General features: G+C 42.9%; 1 protein-coding gene across 1 annotated transcript in view; it reads right to left on the bottom strand.

Annotated features, from left to right (window-relative positions):
• The window catches only part of MYBPH (myosin binding protein H), a 135,618-nt gene that overhangs the window by 80,404 nt on the left and 33,797 nt on the right, over positions 1 to 21,417 (bottom strand). Inside the window, exon 2 of the mRNA XM_040337868.1 lies at positions 9,079 to 9,213. Coding sequence (XP_040193802.1) covers positions 9,079 to 9,213 — 135 coding nt within the window. The remainder of the gene's footprint in view (positions 1 to 9,078; positions 9,214 to 21,417) is intronic.

Genomic DNA, 21,417 nt, shown 5'->3' with positions numbered 1-21,417 from the left:
ACATCGCCGGTCATGTGATCCCCCTCCGCTCTCCTTCCCCGATCTAAGAAGATCAGCGGGAGGGGCTGAGACTCAGCCGGTCAGCAGAGCGACGCTGTGAAAGAAGGTATTTAGGATTATACATTTTTTTTTAACGGACACACTGTATTTTTAGATCTTCGTAAAACAGAGAGGTACAAGTAATGGGTGTATGTATTGCAGCGGAAATAGCAGCAGGAGGAGAGGGGAGGGGAAGGGAGGAGATCGGCTTCCACTACACAGACTGAGCTGACAAGCAAGGAGGGAGGGGGGAAAGGGAAAGACTGTGGGCTGACGGAGCCAGGTAAACTGACTACGGTATAATGGATCAGCAGCCATAATTACTGTGATAAGTTCACATAGGGGGACACAGGAACAGGCAGGTATTTTAGAACATAGAAAGGGAAAAATTATACTGCAACACCACTATGCTGTTATTCATGCTTTAAAGGTAAAGGAGTTTTTTTTGTTTGTTTTTTTGTTTTAGGGTTACAATCGCTTAAAAAACAGTATAGTGTAGTATAATATACTATATAGCACAATAGTAACAGTGTCTCCATGTGGGCGATTTGGCTGGAAATGCCACAATTCTTTTATCAGCAGGAGCAGGAGTGTCAGGACACTCCCTACTTTGCAGATAGTGGTGTGTTAGTGGGCGTCCTGACACTCCTGCTCGCCCCCTCCCCCCTCAAAAGGCCTTCTCCACACCAGGGAGAAAGTGTTGCACTACTGTGTGTAGTTACAGACAGAAGAACAGGAAGTGAGGATTTCTGAGAAGAAATAAGGACATTTAAAAGCAAAATCAAAGGATGAGGTAAGTGAAGGAGGACCGCACTAAGGCAAAGGAAGCTATTTAGGAAAACAATTTTTTACCTTTACAACCCCTTTAATATCTACATTTTAATATCTTCTTTCATACTATCATACAGTTATTACAAATATACAAATATGAAACAATTGCATAGCAACCAATGTAAATATAAAGTGTTAAGTAGTGGCGCCAGAGAATTGTAAGAAAATTAAAAACAAATGAGTGAAGCTGCCCCTTTAAGGCTGGGTTCACACCTATGTAAATTGGATGCGGGTTTTCCTACATCCAATTCACATAGCAGGAGAATGTGACAGGCTCTCTATGGGGTGGCTGCTGAGTGCACTAAACAGAAACTGTGCGTCTTTGGCTCCGTTTAGGGGCCAAATTCAGACAAAGATTCGGCCCTGATTTATCCATGAAACAGAGAACAGGGAGGCACAGCAGTCCTGTATGAAATAAGGGGGGAACTAATGCGCAAACCAACCTAGCCAAGATAAACTAAATAAATAAAATATACATTAAAATGCAGCAGCCACCACCAATAGTGCTCACACACTGACAGTAAATGATAAAAATGGGGGATGAGGTGGCGCTTGCAACAAACAATCACTAAAATAGTATTGTAATAAACTCTGCCTCCTGATGTTAATTAGCGGTGTATCACTCTTAGACCGAACTACCATCCAACAAAAATAACCATAAAGTGGAGGATATTGAGAGTGAAAAATTATAATGCAAAATATATGTGACCAATGTGCTAGTGACAGCACAGTAGTCTAAAGGAAATAACAAACTTCAAACTGTGCATATACCATATCCTTCAAGTAATAATAATCCAAACAGTGCTTCATCCATAAATAGTGCAATGTGCAACTAAGCAAATAAATAAATAAATATATATCCAATCTATAACTGTCCACAAAAATGATGCAAATATTGGAAATAAATAAGGGTGAGTAAATCCGTGAATAAAAAACAAGCCAAAAAATGCAAAAAGTGAAAAAATATTACATATATATACAAATATAAAAATATAAAATCCACTCGAGAATCCCTGTGTAAAAAAGTTCCAATAAGACTACAGGATAAAGATCAATATCCAGTGCACAAATCGTGCAAAAGTGAAAAAATCCAGTGGCTAATAAATAAAGTTCATAAAGTGCATCAGTGCTCTGGTTTACTGTGACATGCAGAGTAGTTGTGTTTGCAGTCAGCAAGATCCTCCACGGTGACCAGAAAATAAGCGTGCTAGCCCCTTACCTCAAGAAGGCTAATAAATAGCCTATAGAAGTGGTTTCCCAATAGTATCTCCCACCATCAGCAGATCGATCCACTCCAGTATATTTACAGGCTCAGCGCGATGACTCTCAAAATAAAGCAAAGGAATGCCTCCATAGTGTACGATTACAAACAGTATTTTAATGAAAAAAAGTATTCACTTACAAACAGTGCTGTAAGATCAGCATATACAGCGGCGTGTGTGTAGTCCTGTGTCTCCCGCTCTGCGGCCGCAAGCGGGTGACGTCACCAACAGCCCTCCAACGTCCTGGGCGTTGGAGGGCTGTTGGTGACGTCACCCGCTTGCGGCCGCAGAGCGGGAGACACAGGACTACACACACGCCGCTGTATATGCTGATCTTACAGCACTGTTTGTAAGTGAATACTTTTTTTCATTAAAATACTGTTTGTAATCGTACACTATGGAGGCATTCCTTTGCTTTATTTTGAGAGTCATCGCGCTGAGCCTGTAAATATACTGGAGTGGATCGATCTGCTGATGGTGGGAGATACTATTGGGAAACCACTTCTATAGGCTATTTATTAGCCTTCTTGAGGTAAGGGGCTAGCACGCTTATTTTCTGGTCACCGTGGAGGATCTTGCTGACTGCAAACACAACTACTCTGCATGTCACAGTAAACCAGAGCACTGATGCACTTTATGAACTTTATTTATTAGCCACTGGATTTTTTCACTTTTGCACGATTTGTGCACTGGATATTGATCTTTATCCTGTAGTCTTATTGGAACTTTTTTACACAGGGATTCTCGAGTGGATTTTATATTTTTATATTTGTATATATATGTAATATTTTTTCACTTTTTGCATTTTTTGGCTTGTTTTTTATTCACGGATTTACTCACCCTTATTTATTTCCAATATTTGCATCATTTTTGTGGACAGTTATAGATTGGATATATATTTATTTATTTATTTGCTTAGTTGCACATTGCACTATTTATGGATGAAGCACTGTTTGGATTATTATTACTTGAAGGATATGGTATATGCACAGTTTGAAGTTTGTTATTTCCTTTAGACTACTGTGCTGTCACTAGCACATTGGTCACATATATTTTGCATTATAATTTTTCACTCTCAATATCCTCCACTTTATGGTTATTTTTGTTGGATGGTAGTTCGGTCTAAGAGTGATACACCGCTAATTAACATCAGGAGGCAGAGTTTATTACAATACTATTTTAGTGATTGTTTGTTGCAAGCGCCACCTCATCCCCCATCTTTAACAGCAGTCCTGTGCAATCCGCAGCCGCTTCCAGTGTGATCCAAGCCTAAAAATGGATAGACAACTCAAAAATCGTGGATATATATAAAAGAAAAAGGTATGGCGCTATCTCATATTAAACCTTCATCTTTCAAACTTCGTGACAAATTCATAAACAACAAACAAAAAATAACAAAAAAGTTAATTATTACTGTAATAATCCAATTAAAATTCCTTCATAAATTTTCCAAAAAGGGAAAAAAATCCAATCACTGTAAAAAATCCTTCAAATGGTGCTCCACCACAATTTGTGCATAAAAAAATGGAAGCTCACCAGAACCTTGAATAAAAAAGTCTTATTAATAGATTGGATTTCTCTCAGGCCTCGTACACACGACCGAGTTTCTCGGCAAAAACCAGCAAGAAACTTTCTGGGAGACATTTTTTTGCCGAGGTAACCGGTCGTGTGTACATTTTCGTCGAGGAAACTGTCGAGAAACTCGACGAGCCAAAAAGAGAGCATGTTCTCTATTTCCTTGACGGGAATGGAGAAATTTGGCTCGCCGAGATCCTCGACAGCCTAACAAGGAACTCGACGAGCAAAACGATGTGTTTCGCCCGTCGAGTTTCTCGGTCGTGTGTACGAGGCTTCAGTCGGTAGCGTGGATGGCTTCAGCGATCCTTGTAACTTTAATGGGAATCCAGCAATGTAGCTTGTTGCTGATAACGTATGTATCACAAAATGCATAGAGGATGCATGTCCGCTCTCCACTGATGTCATATACGGAGTTCCTAACCGTTTGTTTTGAAATGCACGTCTGATAGAAGAGCGTGCACATTCTATCAAGTTGTAAATGACGGTGCTAACTTATAGCACATCCTAAGGCTCCATGCACACAGAAGCTAAAAAAAAGCTATAAAAAAACGCCAGTAGCTTTGCAGGGAGCCTTTCTAGCGTAGTGTAGCGTTTTTTAGCTTTTTTATTTTTTTCAATGGATTAAAAAACGCTGGCGCCAGTGTTTTTGAGCATTTTTTTTAGTTTTTTTGCGTTTTTTTCCTGCCGAAAAACGGCACTTTGAACGCAAATTTTGGGCGTTCAGAAAAAAGCCAATAAACTCCAAAGCTCATAAACACTAAAAAACTTCCATGTGTGCATGGGCACATAGGCTAACATAGAGTTCAGTTTATGGGCTTTTTAAAAAAAAAACGCCAAAAGGCCAATAAACTGCAGTTTATCAGCTTCTGTGTGCATGGAGCCTAATCCAAGCTATTGATAAGACTTTTTTATTCAAGGTTCTGGTAAACTGTGGTGGAGCACCATTTGAAGGTTCTGACTTGGTAACTTGGTGATTGTATTTTCTTTCCTTTTTGTGAAAATATATGAAGGAATTTTAATTGGTTTATTTTCGTATATAATAATTAATTTTTGTTGGTATTTTTTGTCTGTTGTTTATGAATTTGTCACGTTTGAAATTTTCAAAGATTAAGGTTTAATATGAAATTGCATATCAACCCCTCTACTTCCCCTAAACCATCCCTTTCTTACACTCCTATTGTGTTACAACCCATCCCTTTCCATCCCTAAAGTGATTATAAAGGCTTGTTTAAAAAATAAATAAAAATAACAAACACTTCTGTGCAGTTGGTTTTGCACAGAGCTGCCTGGATCCTCCTCTTCTCGGGTCCCTCTTTGCTTCTCCTAGCCCCTTCCTCCTTTGAGTGCCCCTCAGCCAGCAGCTTGCTACAGGAGTGCACCCAAGCCGAGTCAGAGCTCCATGTATCCATTCAGACATGGCATGGAGACCAACCTGGCCCCGCTCCCTCCCTCCCATGATTAGCTGACTGACTTTGACAGCCACGGGGAGCCAATGGCTGAGGGGATCGTGGACATCTCTGGAGAGAGAAGGGGCTCAGGTAGGTAATTATGGGGGTGCTGGAGGGCTGCTACACACATAAGTTTTTTTTATCTTAATGTATAGAATGCCTTAAGATGAAAAACCTTCTGCCTTTGCAACTCTTTAAGGCTAGGTTCACACTATAAGGCCCCTTTTACACTTGTGAGACTTGTCCTGCGATTTTGGATTGCAAAGTCGCATGATAAGTCGTACCCCATAATTTCCAATGATTACCATTCATATCTGTGCGACTTTAAGTTGCACCGACTTCAAAGTAGTCCCTGTACTACTTTGGTCCGACTTTGATGCGAGTTAAGGTCCATAGACCTCAAGTGTACACAGGCATTCAATAAAATTGCGTCAAAATCATGGCAAAAATCGCACGACTTTGAAGTTGCGGTAGTGTGTGCTGAACTTAGTGTAACTGGACACTTTCCAGCTCCATGCACACTAGCTTAAAAAAACACTCCTAGCAGCAGCTTTTGAGCATTTATTTTCTCTGCTTCTAGCAGCAAATAGTGTTATCCTATGTGTTCATGCACACTATTTTAGTCTAGAAGCGTTTTTGAAGCTTCAGCTTCTAGGAGCAGAAAAGCATTTTTTTGGCATTTTAGGGAGCGATTTGCTGGCAGAAAAAAAAGCCGGCAGCTCCTATAAGCTCCTAAACACTGCCAACCACTGCTAAACAACGGTTTACATTTTTATTTATTATTTTCTTATTAGCCGGCGGCCGCCAGCGTCCTTAAAAAACAGTAAATAGCTGGTTGTTAAGTAGCGGGCCGACAAGCTGGGAGACTTATCCTTAAAGGGGCTGTAAAGGTACAATTATTTTTTCCTAAATAGCTTTCTTTACCTTAGTGCAGTCCTCCTTCACTTACCTAATCCTTTGATTTTGCTTTTAAATGTCCTTATTTCTTCTGAGAAATCCTCACTTCCTGTTCTTCTGTCTGTAACTCCACACAGTAATGCAAGACTTTTTCCCTGGTGTGGAGTGTCGTGCTCGCCGCCTCCCTTGGACTACAGGAGAGTCAGGACGCTCTCTACGTTGCAGATAGAGAAAGGAGCTGTGTGTTAGTGGGCGTCCTGCCTCTCCTGTAGTCCAAGGGAGGGGGCGAGCACGACACTCCACACCAGGAAGAAAGCCTGAGAATTACTGTGTGGAGTTACAGACAGAAGAACAGGAAGTGAGGATTTCTCAGAAGAAATAAGGACATTTAAAAGCAAAATGGAAGGATGAGGTATGTGAAGGAGAACTGCACTAAGATAAAGTACAAAAAAAAAAAATCAAAAAGGAAGACCTGTGTGTGTTACCAACACCCCTATATTGAATAGGAAAGGAAGAAATCCCCAGGGTGGGGCTTTAACGGTAACAACTTATAAGTCAAGAAGCGTAATCATAGTAATAAAAGTTTATTTTTACAATAAACACAAAATATAAATATTAAAATCAAGTTCATGGGTAGGTATTTGACTTGTCCACAGAGGTTCATTCAGGCCCAAGTCAAATACCTACCCATGAACTTGATTTTAATATTTATATTTTGTATTTATTGTAAAAATAAACTTTTATTACTATGATTACGCTTCTTGACTTATACGTTGTTACCGTTAAAGCCCCACCCTGGGGGATTTCTCCTTTTCCGCACTAAGGTAAAGGAAGCTTGTTAGCTGACAGCTGAATGTAAACAAAAGAATTGCCAGATATCACAGCTTGAGACAAAGCTCACTTTTCCATATCTTTTGGCTTTGTCCTCAAATAAGGCCTTTCTGGGACAAGGTGATGATGTTACTCCAGAAGGTGTTGGATTTGTCTCTAGCGCTTGATCATATTCATTATTTATTTGGTCTTCCTTTCTCCGATATTGCAAAGCCCATCAATCAACTGGCTTCCTACATTCTTTTGGCCGCTGTACCTCCGTCTCAATCTCGACTTCTTCAGCTGAAATCCGTAGAATGGAATACCTAACTTCTATTGTGCATGGTGCTGTTCCACAATTTAATAAAATGTATTAATGGAGACCCATTGCCTTGAATTATGGCTCATTTGACAGCACTCTTAACTGTTATGGCTCATTATGGCTCTCATGTGTTTGTTTTCTCCTTGACCCTCTCCCCACACAGTATATGTGCTTAAGGAGCTATGTGTGTCAGTAATTTGTGCTTTGACCTCCCTGTCGTACTGTCTCGACAGTTACGTATATGCCTGAGAGATTTTATATTTTTGTTATTTCTGTTTTTTTATCTCAATATCTTGCCAATTTTCATTGTCAATTTACATTTTGGTTCTGATGTTACCTGTTCTCGCTTGAAAACCAATAAAAAATACAATTACAAAAAAAAAAACTTGAGAAAAAAAACAGCATGAGGGTTCCCCCCAATCCATACCAAGCCCTTTGGGTCTGGTATTGATTTTTAAGGGGAACCCCACCTCAATTTTTTTTTAAAAAAGCGTAGGGTCACCCCAATCCATACCATAACCCTGGCTGGTGGTTGGGGGCTCCTCCCATGTAAATGAGTATAGGGTACACAGTACCCCTACTCATTCATCAAGGAAAAAAAGAGTAGTGTAAATAGAGACAGTTTAGAGAAGTCGTTTATTGGAACAATAAAAATAAATTGTCCCCGATCCACTGTTAATCACGATGAATGCCAGACACTGCTCTGAGAAAAAAAAAGACCCACATGCTGGCTCCCTCCGAATGACAGCTCAGCTGCCTCCCGATGCTAAAAAAACAAAGGGGCAGGGTCACCCGATGATGTCACTGGGTGATCCCACCCCTTGTGACGTCATTGACCCAGCATGCCCTGGTTGATGACAGTACAAGGGGACGAAGCCTATTTAAAAGTGGGAGGCGGCTGAGTCGTCATTCTGGCCAGCGTTGGGTGCAGACATTTTTTTTTTGGTCGGTGGCTGGTGTTCATTGTGATTGCCACTGGATCTACACCGGGGAACAATTTTTGTAGTTTTTATTTTTGTAATAAAGGACCCATACTCATTCACAGAAGGGAGCTTACAAACTCCAATAGCCTCCCACAACCACTGGCCAGGCTTCTGGGGAAGAAACCCTTGTCCCCATCAACATGGGGACAAAGTGCTTGCCCCAAAGCACCCCCATTGTTGATGGCATGTGACCTGGTTTGGTAAGGGGGGGGCGCTCGCCCACCCCCCCTTTCCTGGCCTGTGGGGCTGCATGCCCGGATAAGGGTCTCGTATGGATTTTAGGGGGGACCCCCTAAAATTAGTATCAGGCCCGAAGGGCCTAGTATGGATTGGTGAGTACCCTCATACCGTTTTTTTTTTATCCAAGAAATCTTTGAATGTAATCAAAAGAGTGCTGGCATAAAAAAAAACAATGACTCATCAGCTGTCAGCAGGATTCCCCACTGTCTTTGGGAAATCCTGCTGACAGCTGATGAGTCATTGGTTGTTAACAGTGCCGTAGCTGCCCACTACCTCATAGTCGCTGCTAAACGCCATCACAAAATGTACTAAATGCTGGAACAAAAATGTGTTTTTCTGGCGTTATTTACAGCTGCTAGTGTGCATGGAGCCTGCCTCACCTGCATCAAAAATACATCCAAATGAATGGGCCAGCATAATATGAACCTAGCCTAAAGCTTTATTCGTTCTCAAATATGTTATATAAGTTTGTTACGTAACTAAATTTAAATAAAGAAATTGTTAACACAATATTGTAATAATGAAAAAGTTTTAGGCAACATTCTTATAAATTGTTGTTAGTGAGTAGCTAAGGTATATATAAAGGATGCAGGGAGTGTTTACTCCAGAATTAAGATATCACATATCCAATCATTACTTATAGATGTTAGAAAAGTTTATTAACTTACTTCCGTCTTTTTGGTACTCAAGCAGGTAGCCATCAATGGGGAAGGTTCCGTCCTTCTCAGGAACTTTCCATCTCAAGCCAAGAGAGGTATCATCAACAGCATCCACTGAAAGATTTTCTGGGCTGCTGGGTGGCTCTAAAACAAATTAAAGCATTTTTGTGAAAAAAAGCAGGTTCATTGTAACACACATTAAGTATTTGATGACTATGTGAACATGCATGTAGAGCATACATAGAGAAAAGCATTTATCATACTACTGTCAACCATAAATTAACATGTTTCATTAGGGAGACAAGGAAGTTGATTTACTAAAACTGAAGAGTGCAAAATCTGGTGCAGTTGTGCATGGTAGCCAATCAGCTTCTAACTTCAAGTGGTGTTCCAGTCGTTTGTACGTTTATTAACAGTCAGCAGCTACAAAAAATGTAGCTGCTGACTTTAAATAAACATACACTTACCTGTCCCATGGTCCAGCGATGTGGCCGCCTGATGCCTCGCTCCTCTCCCCCTCTTCTCCGCAGCGCCATCATTGCAAGTGTGGGCACTAGTGGCCAGGTAATCTTCTGGGACCTGTGACGTGTCCTAGAAGATTGCAGAGAGGGAGGGACCACCTAAGGTAAGAGGAGGAGTTGCCTAGGCGGTGAGAGGACGGAAGGAGGAAGTGGGACAGGAAGCACCTGTCAAAACTAGGTACCCACTCTCTCTCCCCAACAAAATGACATAGCAATTGTGGCATGTAAGCGGACAAGGAGTGCTTAAAGCGGAACTTCCACTTTTGGGTGGAACTCCACTTTCAGCTTGTTCAATTAAAGTGATTGTAAGGTCTGAAGTTTCTTTATCTTAATGCATTTTATCTATTAAGATAAAAAGCCTTCTGTGAGCAGCAGCCGCCTCAGCCCCTCTAATACTTAGCTGAGGTCCATCTAGATCCAGCAATGTTACATGAGTGTCTCAGCTGCCCGAGACTCCCCTCCTCATTGGCTGACACAGCAGGATTGGCTCCCGCTGCTGTCAGTCAAAGTCAGTCAGCCAATGAGGAGGGAAATGGGGCGGGGCCGAGCAGCGGCTTAGTGTCTGGATGGACACAGAGGGCCATATTCTGAGTATAGTTATCTCAGGATACTCCGTAGTATCTCTCTTTTTTGGCCCGCGTATCTATGCGAGTGATTCTTAGAATCATTTTCGCATAGATACGCTTAAGATCCGACATGTGTAAGTCACTTACACTGTCGGATCTTAAATGTAATTACCCAGCCGGCCGCTAGGTGGCGTTTTATGTTCAGGTCTCATTTGTTTTTGCAAATGAGCCTGATACGCCGATTCCCGAACAAATTTGCGTCGCGTAACCGTCGCTAACGTCATTTGCGTAAGCGTAAGGTTACCCCTGCTATATGAGGGGTAACCTTACGCCAGTCCCACGTACGCCATGTTAAGTATGGCGTCGTGTCCGCGTCGTCTTTTCCCTTCGGGTACGTCATTTCCCTAAGTCGTTCTTGAATACGACTTTACGTCAATGACGCACACGTCTGCGTCATTGACGTTTTACGCCGAGAACTGGAAAATGCGCACTGGGCTATTTTAAGCCCGGCGCATGTGCAGTTCATTCGAACCGGGGGCGCGCTTAATTTAAATACAAGCCGCCCCCTTGGATTTACGCGGGGATACGCCGGGCCAATTACACTACGCCGCCCCAAACTACGGAGCAAGTGTTTGGGGAATACAGCACTTGCTCCTGTAGGTTGGGGCGGCGGAGTGTAAATGGCTTACGCGACGCCCGCCCGAAATCTACGGGAATATGGCCCAGAGAGCTCAGGTGCCCCCAATAACAAGCTGCTTGCTGTGGGGGCACACAACAGGAGGCAGGGGCCAGGAATGCTAAAGAAGGACTCGAGAAGAGGAGGATCGTGGCTGCTCTGTTCAATTCCACTGCACAGGGCCGGTGTAAGTATAACATGTTTGTTATTTTTACCTAAAAGTTAACTTTAAAATTACTTTAATCTTTGACAAAATCTGGACGTTGATTGGCTTCTATGTAGAGCTGCACCAGATTTTGCACTCTCCAGTTTAAGTGAATCAACCCCAGGGTAGGGTACTCTTGTGTTACTGACAGAAGCTACACATTGTATAGACATTCATTATAATTTTCTGAAAGTTGTCTGTTCATTGTGGGCGATATATGGGAACAGTTGACGGGGCAGGCCAACCACAACATTCATTTTATGGGTGGGTGAGGGTCACGCAAGTTCTTGCTGAAAGCCTGTCCTGACTAACTGCTATATAATCCTTCCAGAATGTTCTTTCTAATCCATGACCTCTTTCCATATTGACATTCCTGGAGTTTTTTAAATGATGGTCTTACAGGGGGAATCTCTAGTAGGCTCTGTACGCAGTGTGCACAACTGTTTGCTTTTAGTAAAGGGGGCTGCACTAGCTACATCTTTGCTGGCTTTAAAGCTGTCTAAGCTTTACTAATATTCGTCTTGATCTCATCTAGCTGCACAGACTAGTAGTTATACATTAAGGGACTGCATCTTACATTCTTCATGCAACAATTAGGAATTTGCTTCCTGAATTCATCACAACTGGCTTTGTTTAAAGTGGAGCTCCACCCTAAAGGGGAAGTTCTGCTTTGAAAGGGGAATAGGTACGAGTCCGCACGGTCACGGAGCTCGCGCCCGGGGCGCAAATTCAAAGCAATGTACAGATACGTTTCTTTGCGCAGCCGTGCTATTCTGCCGACGTATATCTACAGGCAGCGGTCGGCAAGCGGTTAAGGTGGAGAAAAAAAAAGGAGACAAGTACATCCGAATGCATCAAAAATACAATAAAACAAACCAGAACGCTTTAAAAATGTGCATGCAGAAACGCAACCGGAACGCATCAGGACTCCGTTTCTATGATGTGAACTGGTCCTAAACAATGAAATACAACATCTACTAAACTGCAACTTATTTACAGCATTTGTGAATATGATACCAATGTGCCTCTATCCTTTTACAGGACACAAAACAAATAGACCTAAATATTACACACAGCAAGTGAAGTGAACTAGTATATAGCTAGATGACTCTCGTATAATGAATATATTTTTTGGCAAGACCGACTACAGGAGTAATCTGAAGATTTTGTTGACATCTAAATGTGAACCTTTGATTAAAATTCACATATCAGATAATTTGATAAGGCACATGTCAACATTACCAAATCACATTATTTTGAGTAAAAAAGCATTCTTTCCTGACTTCTGTACTGAACTACCTTATATTACCTAAAGTCTATGAAAAAAATAATCTCAAGATTCCAGGCTACCAGAAGCGTTGTGGGTACTTCATGTTATTAGAGACTCTCTAATACATATACTTTATCCGATAGATTTCCATGGAGTTTAGAGAATCAGCAATGCACAACTAGTGGATGAGGGCTACAATTGCAATGAGAAAATATGGCTGCTTGTAGGAAAGGTAGGGGCGTTACACTGGGCACCTACCGTATAAGCCGACCCGAATATAAGCCGAGGCACCTAATTTTACCACAAAAAAATGGGAAAACATATTGACTTGAGTATAAGCCTAGGGTGGGAAAATGTAGCAGCTACTGGGTAAACAATGCCCATCTGCAGCCTGACTGTGCCCATTTGCAGTCTAATTGTGCCGAGTTGCAGTCTCACTGTGCCCAGTTGCAGTCTCACTGTGCTCAGTTGCAGTCTCACTGTGCCCAGTTGCAGTCTCACTGTGCCCAGTTGCAGTCTCACTGTGCCCAGTTGCAGTCTCTCCCTGTGCCCAGTTGCAGTCTCTCCCTGTGCCCATTTGCAGTCTCTCCCTGTGCCCATTTGCAGTCTCTCCCTGTGCCCATATGCAGTCTATCACTGTGCCCATTTGCAGTCTTTCACTTTGCCCATTTGCAGTCTATCACTGTACCCATTTGCAGTCTCTCACTGTGCCCATATGCAGCCATACCTTTCATTAGTAAAACAGCGTGTGTCTGCCGCAGTGTAATTCATATGCAGCCGTACCTTTCATTAGTAAAACAGCGTGTGTCTGCCGCTGTGTAATCCACTGTAAGAAAGCCCCACCTTCTCCTCGTCCGTCCGTGATAGAGGAACACTGATACGATGCTGGAAAACTGTATCAGTGTTCCACTTATCACAGACGAGGAGGAGGCGGGGCTGTCTTACAATGGACGGCCGAACAGACTGAATTACACAGCGGCAGATACACGCTGTTTTACTAATGAAAGGTACGGCTGCATATGGATTACACAGCGGGAGACACATGCCATTTTACTGCTGACTCGAGTATAAGACGAGGGGGTAGTTTTTCAGCCTAAAAAAAATGGGCTGAAAAACTCGGCTTATACTCGAGTATATACAGTATAACAGGGTCACTTGCCTGACATGTGGGGTACCTTTAGGCCCCTTACACCTGTTCAGCAGGGAATCTGCCCCTGAGGTGCTCTTAATACTTTGGAAATCCCCTGATTCTCCCTCTTTCAAGCAATGGGTGACTCAAATGGGCAATAACCTTATCTTTGAAAGATATGTGTACCAACATAGATGCTGTCCAGGTAAATTCAAAAGACTTTAGGCAACCTAGCTAGATACTCCAGACCAAAGCCCTTGGGAATTAGTTAAAAAATGGTTGATGCAACGCTTTACTAGACCAGCCTCTGCATAACTAGACATGTAAGATTTGTACTTGCTTGGTTGCAATGTTTGCTGGTAGACCCATTTCTATCTTTTTTTCTGGTTATCGTAAATTTTGCCTGAAAGCTCTGTATGTTTATTTAATAATATGTGCTGAACTGATGGATAACTGTTGCCACCGGATTGCTATTTTTTTTTTTTGTCATGTAACAGCAGAAGCAAGGGCAAAATTACTGACGCGTTTCACAACATTGTCATTGCTTAGTCATCAGCTATGACTAAGCAAGGCTAATGTTGTGAAACGCGTCAGATATTTTGCCATTGCTTCTGCTGTTACATGAACATTGACGATTTTTTACAATAATTGCGTTAATTGGAGTGCCGCTGTCCAGATTTTCCTTTCTCCACTATCATTTTGTGCTGAGCCAGCACCTGCTACTTCCACATCGAGGAGGGCGTTATTTTCAATCCACCACCTGGAGCGGTTCGGTTTTTTACTTTAACCACTTCCCGCCCGGTCAGTAGAGGATTTACGTCCGGGAAGTGGTTCTGAAATCCTGACTGGACGTCTATGGATGTCCAGCAGGATTTCATGGGGCGCGCAGCGTGGCGATCGGTGATGCGGGGTGTCAGTCTGACACCCTGCATCTCCGATCTCGGTAAAGAGCCTCCGGCGGAGGCTCTTTACCAAGTGATCAGCCGTGTCCAATCACGGCTGATCACGATGTAAACAGGAAGAGCCGTTGATGGCTCTTCCTCACTCGCGTCTGACAGACGCGAGTAGAGGAGAGCTGATAGGCGGCTCTCCTGATAGGGGGGTTCACGCTGATTGTTTATCAGCGCAGCCCCCCTTCGGATCGCCACACTGGACCACCAGGGAAGCCCACACTGGACCACCAGGGAAGGGCAAAAAAAAAAGAAAAGGGGAAATTAAAAAAAAGGTCAGCAAAAAAAAAAAAGGGCAGTAAAAAAAAAAAAAGATGCCAATTAGTGCCCACAAATGGGCACTGACTGGCAACATGGATACATCAGTGCCACCCCACAGTGTCCATCAGTGCCAACCCACAGTGTCCATCAGTGCCACCCCACAGTGCCCATCCGTGCCCAGTGCCCACCTATCAGTGCCCATCTGTGCCACCCATAAGTACCCATCAGTGCCACCCATAAGTGCCGCCCATGAGTGCCCATCTGTGCCGCCTATGAGTGCCCAGTGCCGCCTATGAGTGCCTATCAGTGCCGCCCCTGAGTGCCCATCAGTGCCGCCTATAAGTGCCCATCAGTGCCGCATACCAGCACCGCCAATCAGTGCCCATTAGTGCCACCTCATCGGTGCCCATCAGTACTACCTCATCGATGTTCATCAGTGCCAATTCATCAGTGCCGCCATATCAGTGCCCGTAATTGAAAGAGAAAACTTATTTACAAAAAAATTAACAGAAAAAAATAAAAACGTAATTTTTTTCCAAATTTTCATTCTTTTTTTAGTTGTTGCGCAAAAAAAAAACGCAGAGGTAATCAAATACCACCAAAAGAAAGCTCTATTTGTGGGGAAAAAGGACGCCAATTTTGTTTGGGTACAGTGTAGCATGACCACGCAATTGCCATTCAAAGTGCGACAGCGCTGAAAGCTGAAAATTGGCTTGGGCGGGAAGGTGCGTAAGTGCCTGGTATGGAAGTGTTATGCCATATTGATTTAAGGAGGGCATGCAAGGCTGAAGCCCTGCTAGGAATTTATTGCAATGGGATTAGCAGCATGGCTCAATACTGTCTGAAACAACATCAATTATTTATGCATTTTGCATCCAGTGCCCATATGAATGTAGACTAGCGGCAATGTGGAACCTTAGTAACCTTCATTACAGACATTCTCCCGAGTGAAAAGTATTTGCAAAGCTAATTACACTAGGCAGCTGTTTTAATTGACCCCCTCACCTTAGGTGTGCACTCTGCATTGTTACAATATCTTTCTGCATTGCCTGAGAATTTTCACAAACTATTCATGGAAATCGAATAATAAAACTTCCACATGCTGTATATATAGCATATATATTGTTTTTTTCCTCCTGCTGCATAGTCCTCCCATCACCATGTTTCATTTATTGTATTATTGAGATCTAACTGAATCAAGAATGAAATTACATTTTTTGGGGGCAGAATTAACTATATGTGACATTGATCATTTGGTCCTTGTATCAATTAACCTTCAACTGCCCGAGGGCCCCATGCCCCTAGGGAGCCCCATTAGGGTTGCCAGCCTCAGTAAAACCAGGGACTGTATGTAAAAATCAGTGTTTTTAAAAAAAATCCCAAGATTATAGCTGCCCCGCCTCTCCGGTACCTTTTCAGTGTGTGTATGTCTATTCTGTGTGTATGTATATTGTGTGTGCATATTGTGTGTCTGTGTGTGTATACTGTGTATGTATACTGTATGTGTGTGTATAGTCTGTGTATGTGTGTGTATACTGTGTGGCCAGGGGTCAAGTCCTGGGGAAAAAAGTGTGGGAACTCCCACCCAAGATCCACTCCCCCACAAAAAAAAATTATACACTCATATGCATAATTACTAAACCGCATTGGTTTAAGCAAGCAAGTTCTTTCTAAATCCCGCGATAACTCACGGCAGACCTCCGGAATGTCTTCTGGGAACAATAACAAAAGCTCCCAGGAAACATTGCGGCATCGAGGAAGTGACGGAATACCCGCACACTACCCGATGAATCCATATACAGGAAGTGGCCAGTAACATAAAGGATTACTAAGGTCTGCCTTCCCCTGACAGTGACTCGAGCTGGGCATCGCCGCTTAGTGAAGGATTGGCTCAGGCGGCTCGGCTGCTCTAGTTCTGCAAAGGGAACTGCGTTCCTGCTGTGAAAAAAGTGCAGGAACTCCATTCCCACGCATTCCCGCAGGACTTGAGCCCTGTGTGTGGCCCCATAATACATTGCCTGGGGGCCCTATAATCTCCTATTGCCGGGGGCCCCATCAGTTGTCAGCCCCTGATCTAATGTTATATCCATTAAGGTACATCTATTATGCATGCACTGAAAAATGCAACAAAATGCAAGATAGAACTACCAATGTATGAGACCCTAAAACAAGAGGGGGTGCATTGTGAATAAAAATGGTGGCCACTCTTTCTATGTAAGTAATAGTAGGAAATGCTGCATATATGCACAAGGGCACATAATTTAGTTTGGGAAAATACTCCGTCCTAATGCTTCTCCATGACGCACGTTCTAAAAGTGATTGCTATTTTTTTTCAATACTCGGTCTAATGCTTCTCAGTTTTAAATGTCTTGGGAGTACTTTGCATGCCGTACAGTTGGTCTTTGTTAAAGCAAAGGTCAGGCATCTTAATAGCGAGCTGTTCTACATGTATGGACTATTCATTAGAATGGCTTACATTGCTGTGTTAACCTTGTGGAGGGAATTTATCAAGAAAGACCTTGACAATATCTAGAACCTAAGTAATATAAATTTGGCTACACAAAGGGATTTGTTGCCATTGTGTCCGCAATCTTGGTTAGCAAACTGCAACATTTTCAATTATGTGCATCATGTTTCACTTTACATTTGCTACTTTCTCTACTAGAAACAAATTCATTTCTAATGCCGCATACACACGGTAGTTTTTTGTGATGAAATAAACGTCACTTAACCCCCGGACCATATTCCTAGTCGAAGACCAGAGTACTTTTTGTGATTCGGCAATGCGTCGCTTTAACGGACAATTGCGCGGTCGTGCGTTGTGGCTCCCAAACAAAATTGGCGTCCTTTTTTTCCCACAAATAGAGCTTTCTTTTGGTGGTATTTGATCACCTCTGCGATTTTTAGTTTTTGCGCTATAAACAAAAATAGAGCGACAATTTTGAAAAAAATGAATATTTTTTACTTTTTGCTGTAATAAATATCCCCCAAAAATATATAAAACATAATTTTTTTCCTCAGTTTAGGCCGATACGTATTTTTCTACATATTTTTCGTATAAAAAAAAAATCGCAATAAGCGTTTATTGATTGGTTTGCGCAAAAGCTATAGCGTTTACAAAATAGGGAGTATTTTTATGGCATTTTTATTAATATTTTTTTTTTACTAGTAATGGCGGCGATCAGCGATTTTTATCGGTACTGCGACATTATGGCGGACACTTCGGACACTTTTGACACATTTTTGGGACCATTGGCATTTTTATAGCGATCAGTGCTATAAAAATGCATTGGATTACTATAAAAATGCCACTGGCAGTGAAGGGGTTAACACTAGGGGGTGGGGAAGGGGTTAAGTATGTCCCTGGGTGTGTTCTTACTGTATGAACAGAAGATCAGCATTTCCCCCCCCTGACAGGACCGGGAGCTGTGTGTTTACACACACAGCTCCCGTTCCCCGCTCTGTAACGAGTGATCACGTGTTCCCGGCGGTGATCGCGCCCGCCGGGGATGCGCATGGGAGTCGGGGGGGAGCGGGCGCCCCTAGTTGCCTGCGAGAGAGCCGACGTAGAGCTACGGGCTCTCGCGCAGGAGAGCCAACCTGCCGCCGAATGACGGCAGCAGGTCGGCAAGTAGTTAAAATGATCGTGTGTGGGCTTTATGACGTTTTTTGTCTTCTAAAAAACGACCCAAAAAAATTTCGAACATGCTTCAATTTTTTATGTCGTTTTTCAAAATGTTGTTTTTTGTGTCATAAAAAATGATCGTGTGTGGGCTAAAACAACGTTTAAAATGACGTTTTTAAACCCACGCATGCTCAGAAGCAAGTTATGACGCGAGTTTGAATGGAAAAGAGTGCCGTCGTACGTGTTGTACGTAACTGCGTTTTGCTAGAGCATTTTGAAAAAACGATGGTGTGTAGGCAACGTCGTTTTTTAAAATGAAGTTTGAAAAACGTTGTTTTTCTTCATGAGAAAAAACGACGTTTTTTTACAAGACAAAAAAGGACCGTGTGCACGCGGCATTAGAATAGTGCTCGGTACACACGATCCAATTATTGGACGAATGATCGTCCGTTTTTTTTTTGTATGCTAATCTCACGTCGAATCGGATGAGTTTACTAAAGTCACTAAAATTCTCATACAGCAGAATAAAAAATCGGAAGTGATTTGTATTGCATTTTCGAACGACAGCTGTACTGATTAAACGAAAATCGTACCATTTGGCATCATACGGAAAAAAAATTCCGTGCATGTCCGATAGAATAAAATCGGATGAACTGTCCTGATCGGCTCTCGGAAGCTCTGTACTAACGATCCGATTATCGTATAATTTTTTGTACGATTTTCGGATCGTGTGTACGGTGCTTGAGTTAGACACATCTTCAATAGGTTAGATACAGCTTCAGTGTGCCTCTAAAACAGACCTGGGCCTCCCCACCGGTCGGCCAGCCGGAGCATGGGTTGTAGTCAGGGGCCCCGCACTTACCCCATCTCGTGGGCAGCATTCTGGATGGCGGGGGCTTCTCTCCTGGCTGTGGGTGGGTGCTTACTTGCTTCCCCTGCGTCTCCTCCCTCCTCCTCTAGGCGGCCAATCCGATTGAATCTCCTTTCGGCCAATCGAGCAACGGGTCTCAGGACCCGCTTCCTGATTAGCCAGGGGAAAGGATCAGTGTTACAATAGCGAATATTTATTCACTATTGTCACACAACTGGGTGGGCTTTGGGCGCAGTGCTCTGCGCCCCAAGTTCACCCTTTTTTTGCCTCTGGCTCTAATTACGTGCTTCAAAAAAAAAACCTGATTAGAATTCATGTGTCTGGTGCCCTGCATGTAGGTAAGGGGGCCAGATGCATGGATAGGGGGTGAGGCGCCTGTGCGCCCCCTATAGACGGGCCGCCACTGCCCCCAACTGTTCTTTATTCCAGGTCAGGAGCTGCAGAAATAGCCAGATGTACCGATCTCTGGCTCTCTCCTTCCAGTGCTTTTCAGAGGACATTTGACAGGTAGTAAGGAGTTGTTATATTTCCTACTCGCTGCCTTATTTTATCCTTTGAGCCCATTGAACTCAATAGGCGAGTTTGACAAGCAGTGTTGCTTGTTAATCTCTTCACCCCAAGGTAAAATTGTTTCGCTTTGTGGCCACGGTATGCAAACAGTCCTGTCCATGTGTTATTTTACAGCCAAGTGCTCAGCTGTCCGTTTTTACCACCCCTCAACCGCCCATCGAAAGAGATTGATTTCATTACCTATTTTGTACCAAATATTTCTAGTGGCAGGTGTTTTTTTTTTATATACATACGGAGCTTATTCTTGAGTTAATAGTTGAATCATATGTTTGTTTTCAAAAGAGATATGTTTGGACTGGTACCCATTCTGATGGCTACTTCCAGCAGGATAATGCACCAGGTCACAAAGCTCAAATCATCTCACCACTGGTTTCTTAAACATTACAATGAGTTCTCTGTACTCCAATGGCCTCCACAGTCACCAGATCTCAATCCAATAGAGCACCTTTGGGATGCGGGAGATTCAGACCATGGATGTGCAGCCGACAAATCTGCAGTAACTGCGTGATGCTATCATGTCAACATGGACCAAAATCTCTGAGGAATGTTTCCAACACCTTTTTGAATCTATGCCATGAAGAATTAAGGCAGTTCTGAGGGCAAAAGAGGATCCAACCTGGTACTAGCAAGGTGTACCTAATATAGTGGCCAGTGAGTGTAGATTTCTTCCATTCTACAAAAAAGTGTTTTTATTGCTATTATATCCTGCTTATAGGGACTTAATGTCAGTCTTTGTCCTGGTGACAACACTGTCACCTGGCCAGAAGCAAAGGGAAGATTTCATCAATGAGAACAGGCAGTAATAAAATCAACACAAACATTTTTCTGATTGCCATTGCCTAATGCGCATTATGCCTTGTACACATGATCGGAATTTCCAATGAAAAAAGTCAGACGGAATTTTTTCATCGGATATTCTGACCGTGTGGGGGCCCCATCAGACTTTTTTCCGTCGGAGTTTAGAAATAGAACATGTTTTATTTTTTTCTGATGGAAAAAAATCCTATCGGAAATTCCTATCGTTTGTGTGGAACTCCGACGGAGAAAAAAACACGCATTCTCAGAATCTACGCGTGCTCGGAAGCATTGAACTTCATTTTTCTCGGCTCGTCGTTGCGTTTTACGTCACTGCGTTTTGGACGGTCGGAATTTGGTCTGACAGTTTGTATGCAAGACAGCTTAAACAGAATTCCGACGGAAAATTCCATTGGATTTTATCCCATCAGAAATTCTGATGGTGTGTAGGCATAAGTTTACTTTTGGCAATAGTCCCAAATCCCTCTCCAGCTTTGTTTTTCCCAGCTCGTTTTTGAACACATTGGCGTGGCTTAAAGCCTAACTCCAGCTGTACTATCACTTTAAATAGCTTATTTGGGCCAAGCTGGCCCAAACACACTGTTTCCTTTAGAGCCCACAACTTTCACACTGACACTGCGGGGGCATTGGCAGTAAAGTGCCGCTAGTTTTAGCAGCATTTTACTGTCATTTATAGGTGCTTTTTGGCCACTAGCAGGGTTTTTTTTAGCCCCCCGCGCTGGCGGCTGAATAAAGGGTTAATAGCCCCCCCTCCCCCTGCTTCAGCGGCACTGCCTATTGATTTCAATGGGTGGGGGGACTTTAGAAGCGGTGTATACACCTCTCCTAAAGCACCTCAAAGCAGCCGCTTGCAGGACTTTTTATGACGTCCTGCCAGTGCAGCGCCCC

The sequence above is a fragment of the Rana temporaria genome, chromosome 2, assembly GCF_905171775.1.
Source record: "Rana temporaria chromosome 2, aRanTem1.1, whole genome shotgun sequence".
Lineage (NCBI taxonomy): Eukaryota > Metazoa > Chordata > Amphibia > Anura > Ranidae > Rana > Rana temporaria.
This window is presented reverse-complemented; position numbering and strand designations above follow the sequence as displayed.